At 36.1% G+C, this 9,372-nt stretch overlaps 1 protein-coding gene across 1 annotated transcript; it reads right to left on the bottom strand.

The window, feature by feature from the left end:
• Positions 1-1,740: 1,740 nt before the first annotated feature.
• LOC110908288 (purple acid phosphatase 22) lies at positions 1,741-4,232 on the bottom strand. Its single transcript, XM_022153210.2, has 5 exons — positions 3,929-4,232; positions 3,426-3,717; positions 2,611-3,179; positions 2,201-2,289; positions 1,741-2,124 (listed from the first exon to the last, which is right to left on the bottom strand). Exons 1-5 carry the CDS (start codon positions 4,067-4,069, stop codon positions 1,908-1,910), a joined length of 1,308 nt encoding a protein of 435 aa, XP_022008902.1. The 5' UTR covers positions 4,070-4,232; the 3' UTR covers positions 1,741-1,907.
• Between the last annotated feature and the right edge of the window lie 5,140 nt (positions 4,233-9,372).

Genomic DNA, 9,372 nt, shown 5'->3' on the forward strand with positions numbered 1-9,372 from the left:
GTTATTCTTCCAACAACGTTTCTAACACGCTCGTTAGAAGATATTTAAACTAGTTATTTTATAAAATAATTACTTTCTAATATGCTCATTAGAAAATATAAATATTTAAGACTTTTAAAAACCAACATTATCTCTCAATTATGGTTACTCAAAGCTTATAATAAATAAATTAAACGTTACAAACATTTAATTTGAAAGGGGTTACAAAATAATTTTTTCTAATACGCTCATTAGAAAATTTAGTATTTCAAAACATATTGAAATATATATTATTTTGTATATGGTTCGGCTTATCTAAACACGAACAAAACCCATGAACTCCAAACTTGAATCAAAAAGTTCGTTTTGTAACACGGTATTCGGATTAAAGATTGTACTCCAATCATAAAATTAATCCGACTCGTTTGTACTACACATATAATTCCCCAAAAATATTTACAAGATTTTAACAAAAATCCATTAAATATTTTAATGGATTTACTTTTTATTAAATATATTACAAAAAATAATAAATAATAACGAGACTCTCGTTATTGGTGGAAAATTCGACTAGTACAATACCGGTTACAAAAACTAAATAAGCGAATATAAAAATACATTTGTACCAATCTTGATTCAAGCCAGCGTCTTTGGAAGAACTTCAACCGCATCGTCTTGTACGAACCTCCGCTGCAAGAATGAACAAACTGTTGTTGACGGTTTTGGTTGAGGATCATGTTAGACACGGGGCCCTTAAAACAGATTGCGTGCCTCATCTCAGACGGTCTGTTTCAAGGATACAACAACCGAAGCAGTAGTTGTACTGCCGGAGATGACACTCACGCCCAAGATTGCACCGAGCATAATTTGGTGTTTATAAAATTTGGAACAATGTGAAGTTGTGTAAAATTGAGAATACGCATCTCAATGAAACATCGAGACTAAAGAGAATGTGTATTTCCTTGTGTGTCTAGTATGAACCACCAAGTTCATATTTACACACCCATAGTTTTACTCTAATTAAAACTAGTAATAAAATAGACATTAATCTTGTCATAATTATAACATTAATCTTGTAATAAACAACATAATGAATATGACATTAATCTCTAAATAAATGGACTTCAGTGGTTAGTCAAAAACGGTCATATACATCATGACACGCATTAAACGGGTTGTAACAGCTAGCTTGACCAGGTCCTGCCAGTTGCTCTGTTACCTTTGTAGACATGTACGCGCGCCTGAAGTGGCTCTTCAGTCCGTGCGCCACATTGTATGGAACCCGCGCATGCGCATGGTGTGCAGACCAGTGCTCCTAGTTACTACTGTAACCTGCGCGTGTGCCATAACTAATTCGCAAACCCACGTAACACACTACATGGACCTTATGCCACGCCATATCGAGCCGCGTGCCACACATATGCCATTGCGCATACCAGGACGCCACCTGGTCATGCGCCATCTATACTTGCGCGCCACACGGATGCCACTACGCATACCAGGACGCCACCTGGTTATGCGCCATCCATACTCGCGCGTATATGTGCGGGTGTGGCACACCCTTTGGTCCCCACTAGTGTTTGCCTTTAAGGAAACAATTACAAGGAGTGCTCCTCCTTATATACCACTTTGAGTTTTGTCATCCCACCTATGTGGGACAAGTTGACAAAACTAATCTATTTTATTCATCTTTGTTTGTTCCAAACATACAACTTAAAGCTTTGATATCTCATATATCTTAGCTCTATTTAAACATAATTTGAACACAAACCATAAATAATTATTTATACAACACATATATAAATATTATTAATGTCCAAAATATTTAGTGGTAAACTCATTTTCACTAAAATTTCCAACAAGACTAAGTACGTATTAGAGAAGTAACTATATCTATAATGCACACTTAAATGTTAGACGAAAGATGGTCAAAGCTCATCGTGTTTAGGCACTTTTCCTTTGATTTGGCCACATGAAGGCAAGGAGCTTAAACACTCGATCCAAACACCATCAGCCACAACTGAGGCAGAGTCATCGTTGCGGTGCCATGACCAGTGAGCATGGGTCTCGTTGATTATTCTCAAACGACCATGCCCAAAGCTTGCCTCCCTGAATAGCGATATTGAAGGACTAGGTTCTTTGTATCTAGAGTAATTCAAAACAACTGTCAGTACTATCATTTAGCATGCATAAAGGTTAATGCTTTTGATTAGAAACTTACGCCATGGCAAGACCCTCTCTGTTGCCTCCATCTCCAATTGTTATGTATATTGGTCCGCAAGGAGCTGCGTTGTTGGCATAAACTCTTGTCTGAAAAACGTAGGTGATTAAGCTGGGAAAGTTACAAAAAGAAGCATTTGACCAATAGAAATTTACTTATAATCATTGCATATTTTTTTCTGTACTCAATTATACGATAACACGTGATCAAAAAGTCAAATAATGTTGGGCCAATGTTTAATTAGTTCCTACAAATAGTCAAAGGTAACCTCTCTCTCTCTCTCTCTTTTTTTTTTTTTACTTTAGATATAGTCAACTAGGTTATAGCAAAAAAGATAAATTCATTGCTTCATAGAAAAAAAAAAAAAGACGCCATTTAAAGTTGAAAATAAAAATATAAGAGAAACTTACAAATCTTTCATATGCATGGACGTGGCCGGCGAAAACCATGTCAACTCCGGAATCATACAACATTTTCTCCATTGCTAATCTCATGCTTTCACCTTCCCCTTGATGAGCCATGTTGGAATTATACCACGGGGCATGAAGCAGCACAATAAGCCATGGTGTTAGTGATCTGTCCACTTTTGCTAAGTCGTTCATTAACCACTTGTATTGATCGGAATCAACACTAAAATCGGTGTATGACCCTAACATAATGATGTGAGTCCCGACTACATCAAAGGAGTAATAAAGGTTTGAATTGGAGCCACTTTCTTCGTATGGCATGGGCCAACGGGCATTGTAGGCCTTAAACCCTTTGGGGTAGATGATTGGGAATATTTCTTGTTCATGGTTCCCTTGGGTAACCATCCATGGTCTACGGCTAGCATATGGCTGGACCAGTCGCCCGAATGAATCCCATAGTGGTTGTTGTGTGTCAGCATAGGATAGGTCGCCAGGGAGGAGCAAAACATCATAATTGCTTGCATTAATATGCTCCAAGGTTGAGCTAGTCCATTCTGTCTGTCCAAGGTCACCTAGAAAATGTATGTGCATTTCATCAAATAGGGCTGTAGTGTTCACAAGAGCTAAGCTGACTCGCTTATGTTCGACTCTCAAAAAGCTCAACTTACCTCGTTTTAGTATTTTTTTTTTAATAATAATGAGCCAAACAAACAAGTGAGGATGTCTTTGCTAGTTTTCGAATTGCAAATCGCCTAGGTCTCAAATTTTGCGATGATAAACTTGGGTATATATAATTAGCTTGAAAAAATGGAACTTACCAACAACTACAAACTCGATCGAAAAGTTGACCGGCGGTGTTTGAAAGTTAAACTCAGGGCCAGAGCCACCGCAACGATAGTAATATATTGTGGCCGGATCTAAGGGTCCGATTGTGACATGGTGGATCTCCCCAGAAGTATATAAGAAATAATGGTAAGATGTTGAATTTCCAGTAGCCGATGAGTCGTATTTCCCCGGAATTTTTCCATAGTTGACTATTGACGCCACATTGCGTTCCTCAGTCACCCATGAAATTTTCATGTACTGCTTTCCAACCAATGACACATGCACCTAAAACATTAATATTTACTAAGCATTAATCTTATCCGACTCAGATCCATAATAATGAGAACAGGAAAAACTAGTAGCTACATTGAAGTAATTAATCATGACCATGAAAAAGTATTGTATTGTATTGTTCAAATATTTAGAGGTCGATCGATTAGTTTACAAACCATATTGACGTAGAGTTTGAACAAATTAATTTAAATTAATGATAAACCTGTTGAGGATGAGATTCTGGACCGTCATGATAGGTGTAAACAAGGGGTCGTGGTGGTTGACGGGTGAAATCCACTGACGCATGATGTGTTGGGAGGAAGACAACTGCGAGGAGTAGGAGGAGGAGAAGCGATCTTGGCATGATTGGTGACAAATAATCTAAAGTTATTATTAGTACAAAAGTGTTTCGTATGAGGAAGAAACCAATGTATTGGGGGTTGTATATATAGACAGACACTCAATAGAATATGAATACAAACCCGTGAAGCAAGCTACTGAAATGAATATATTTATGAGCATCTTCATTACATGTATACTTATGCAAATACTTAATGTAGACTTAAATAATAATCCGGAAAAGTCATGGATTGACCAAATTATATATTAAGTGTATAACATAATTAATTGAATATGGAATTTTCCATTGTTTAGGGAAGAGAGTTTGCCAGCGCGTTTTTCAGTTAGTTGTTAATTTGGTACAGGTATATCCTAGGAATGTACCTTCTGAGGCCTAATTCACACAACCATATAACACTTGTTTTTAAAGTACAATACCGGTCCCCAGTTGTTTAGAAAACTGACACCAACAGCTATAGTACGTCGATGCTTACCGACGAACCAAAGATGATCCAACAAATGAAAAGAAAATGAGTAACCAATTTAAATAGCTATTATTGCCAATCACAGCTGATCCCTATACCATAAATAAAAAAAAAAGACTTTTAACGAATAATATTTAGTGAAATTACCGTGATTAATTCCAATAGATTACTATGATGGCTTTAATATTCTGAAATTTATTTTTGTCCTACTTTTTTGTTGTTTTACGTGAAAAGTTTAGCCATTAACTAACTAAGTAGTAGTGAGGCAGAGTTGTGTCAGTCGTGGATCGGAAAAAGGAAAACGACCCATTGATTTTTTACACGGACTACAAGGGAAATACATAAATGCCGGTGATGAAGTCTCTCTGTAAACCGTGAGTAAAGGCGATGATAAGATTTTCAATGAGATTGTATCCTAGGTTTTTTTTCAAACATTTGGTCGTGAAAATCATTTTGCTATGGATATTTCGCCGACAATTCGAATGATACGATTTAAGTATGAGGTTTTTCAAGCGTTTGTTCGTGGGAATCACTTTTTAAAGGATCTTTTGACGGTAATCCATCGAAAGAAGATATTATAAATACTACTAGAGCCTCTATTTTCAAACAATTTCTTTGGTCAATGCGTATAGATTTACTTGGTTTTCAAATCATCCCCCTCTTTCTCTTTCACATTTTTTCACATGAACCACTTTGTTTGGTGGTAACTAGTTTATTGGCATTGATGGTATCAGATTGGAATCAATAATACACATCCCAAAGGAGGTTGGGAACGTAGGTCAATTTTTCACATGTGGTCATGGATCGTGAATTTGTGCCTAACTATTTGAAACTGTCTCTGATCATCGTACAGAAACTTTGTCCATTTGGAAACTAAAACAAACGTTATATTGACATCGTGTTTAGCATGATTAACATCCAGTAGCATCAACCAAAGATTTCGCATGTGATTGATTGTTTATGGTTGAATACGTTTTCGTTATTGAAGTGAGGTCGAAGTCTCAATCAAAATTTAATCCAATTACTACTAATAGATAGCGGTAAGTGGGTATCGAACACAGGGATGTTTGTGGAATTTGTATTATCTAAATGGTTTACTAATTAACTAGATTAAACTAAAATGCAGAAAAGTAATTTCAATGATTTGGTTGTTTGGTTTTAAGAACTAACATTAACTACTTAAATTGCAAATTAAAAATTGGTTTTCTAAACAGTTTAGGAACAAATGACCATCCTAGGTTTCCGGTTTCAATTGACATTCATGTTCAAATTCAACTAGAAAGAACCACATAGAAATTGCTCATGTCTAGTTACTTGTTTGTTATTTAAGGGAACTAAGTACTCGGATTACAAGAATGCGAGGTTGTTACTCGATTACCAATTAATCAATATCCAACCCGAATCCCTCCCATGATATCTCGATTGCCAACGGCACCAAGAACGTATGGTTTAGACTATGATCGAAATATAAATTAACAATTTACAAACAAATATCAACACACCATAATAAACAAACAAAGATTGCAAGTCTATTATTCTAGAAATACGAACAAGAACACAAATGTCTTAAACAACCTTCAACCTAGGATGATCACCATAACTTTAGCCACTCATGCCTTGGTAAATCATCATCAAACAAATATTAATGTTCATGTGAATTGAAAACACCAACAAATTGTTTAGAACCAAGAAAGAATGCCCAAAATCGCCTAAGAACTGCTGTGGAAACGGTTGGGATTGATTGGACATGAAAAGACCTCTTAAAACACATTAAATTAGGGCAGTTACAAAATTCTCGCTGCAGACCACCGTAACCTATGGCGGACGTCGTAGGCTACGGCGCCACTAAAAGTCCTACGGTGGACCAGGTCTGGAGTACGGCAACAATTTGTCTTCAGAGACCACCGTAGCCTACCGCGGACGTCGTAGGCTACGATGAAGCCTGGTTTTGTTTCCTTTGAATTCCTTTCCACACTTCATTTCTTCTTCTTGTTTCCGCCAGGTATCAGCTCCTATGTAAGCACTTTAAGACCGCCTCTTTATGCCTATTTGCACCTGTAAAGCCAATCATATCGTAGTTATCACATTCCAATAATTAACCGAATTAAGCGTGAGATATTTAACCTTTTATCGCATTTAAGGGTTGTCCTACGGACCACCCGTCACATCCCCACACTTAACGTTGCTTGTCCCAAGCAACCCGTTCAACAAAACACAATTTACTCAAGCGATCAAATACAAACCAAGCAACCAAATGTCCTCATTTACTAACTTTTTCTTAAAACTGCACATAACACACCCCTCACAATAACTCTCCTCTCGATGACAAGTAATAACTAGCAAAGATAAGCTAGTTCACATTTAAAGCAAACGGGTGGTTGCACAACAATAAGCTTTTAGTTAAATCGGTCCTTCGATTAAATAATTTGCTAAATATACACGTGAATCAAAGGGACTTAGAGGTTGTAACGTGGCAAAGCAAATGGGCAAAACATAAACAACTATATATAAACTATCTCATTCATTTTTCATTTTTCATTGCGTTTTCTCTGTTTATTTTTTCTTTTTATTTTCATTCATTTAACAACAAACATACTAAAGCAATATGATAAAACTAATAGACTGGGTCAAATACGGGTAAAATTTTTTTAAGAGAAACTACGCACGAGTTACAATTGATCGGCTTCAAGCTCAAATGGGCTACTAAAGTCCAAACCCCTGCTGCTCTCACTACCATGCTCATATATATATAATTTATGAGGTCCAACCCCTCAAATCCCACACTTGCACACACCATGACGAGGGTACCTAAATGCCGTTATCCTTTTCACATACATATCAAGCTAAGGCCTCAAACCGAGTTCAAGCACAAGTTCTAATGCACCCCCACCCATTGCCACTCTCATCAAAGAAAATATTTCTAACAATTAAACTAAGTGGCTCAAACTCTCACCAAGAAAAGGGTATACGGGGATGCCGGTGTGTCATGCGGTTTCAATACTTAAGTGTTTAAATTTGGACCATTTTTTTCGCTTGATTTTAGAATTTTTCAAAAGTGTCAAAAATTTCCCCCATCCCCACACTTGGGATACCTTGTCCCCAATGTATGGCTTTGAAAGGAAAGATCGCTCAAAACACACCCCACTTTTTTTAACAAAAGAAAACAAACTAACTACCAATATTTCAAGGCTAAAGAACATGACAAGTCTAAGGAAAGAGTACATGGACATGATGAAGTTTGACACAACAGATGTTGTAAATGATCCGATTTCCTATCACCTCCTTCACACAACTATCCGCACATCTTCCGCACACTTGAGTGTTGCCATAGCCCTGAAAATAGAAAAATATGTGACAACTGGCACTTTTTGAGTAATTTCCGTACAATGTGAATACTGTTAAATATTATATGGTTGTGTATTTTGAACTTATGATGTGCATTATTTCATGGCTTATGTTTAAAGAACTCACAAAAAACATTTCATGATGCATGATACTTGTTTTGATTGGTCGCGACTTGGAACAGTTTAGACAGTGCACAGAACTAACTAGCACATTTATCAAATAAACTAGTAAATACTGACAAGAGTTCAGTACTCAGACGACAAAAAACATGTTTAGGACATAAATTGAGTCCCAGAACCCATGTTATACTAGAACCTTATGTACCTTCTTATTTATTTTCTTGTTTGTCACATGTCACAACGTTATTCCTTCCTACTCTTGTTATCCAAACCATACTTCCTATTTAATCATCTCCCTCCTATTTTTTGACCCAGCTAAAAAACTATTTCATTAAAACCAATTAAGAAACTAGAAAGTATGAAAATTCACATGCACACGTGCCTCATGACACTCAACTCGTACATAATTTACTATTTAATTGCCAAAAGAAAAAAAAATAGTACAAAAGTGTTTGGTACGAGGAAGAAACCAATGTATTGGGGGTTGTATATATAGACAGACACTCGAATAGAATATGAATACAAAGCCGTGAAGCAAGCTACTGAAATGAATATATTTATAAGCATCTTCATTACATGTATATTAATGCAAATACTTAATGTAGACTTAAATAATAATCTGGAAAAGTTATGGATTGACCAAATTATATATTAAGTGTATAACATAATTAACTGAATATGGAATTTTCCATTGTTTAGGGAAGAGAGTTTGGCAGCGGGTTTTTCAGTTAGTTGTTAATTTGGTACAGATATATCCTAGGAATGTACCTTCTGAGTCCTAATTCACACACAGTAACGGATTAAAAAACTTTTTTTATTAGGTTTCTTTTGATATATTCTCACTAATTTTCACTATTTTTTTTCCTAAATCATACAAGGTTCTCACTATTTTTTTTTTCCATTTTTTTTGAAAACGAACGAGTTCATCAAAACGAATGATCTGCGGCCTCCTGAACTGTTCGCATCGCTGGAAGAAGCTTTTGGATCACCCTAGCTCTCTCTCCTTTTGGCGATTTTTCGATTTCATCATGAAACCCTTGTTTTTCTTTGTGATCTTATGTATAACAGTCTGTGATTAGAGTCTTGATTCATCAAAACTCTATAACAAACTCGTTAGCATTAGGGATCAATCCAAAATTAGGGTTTATTTTTCTCTTTTCTTTCAAATCGTCGCCTTAGATATTCAATTCGAAACTCTGATTTATTAAGCTGGTTGTTATTGATTGCGGTTAACTGAGATTAATTTAGCTAGATTGATACGCTAGTTTAATCAGTTAAGGGTTGAGGATTGAAACTAGGGTTTAAAGGATTAGGGTTTCTTATTTTGCAGCTTGGTGTTTTGTTTGTTTCGAGTGCATGGTTAATTGGCTTTTTGATTA

Source organism: Helianthus annuus, chromosome 14 (assembly GCF_002127325.2).
Source record: "Helianthus annuus cultivar XRQ/B chromosome 14, HanXRQr2.0-SUNRISE, whole genome shotgun sequence".
Taxonomy (NCBI): domain Eukaryota; kingdom Viridiplantae; phylum Streptophyta; class Magnoliopsida; order Asterales; family Asteraceae; genus Helianthus; species Helianthus annuus.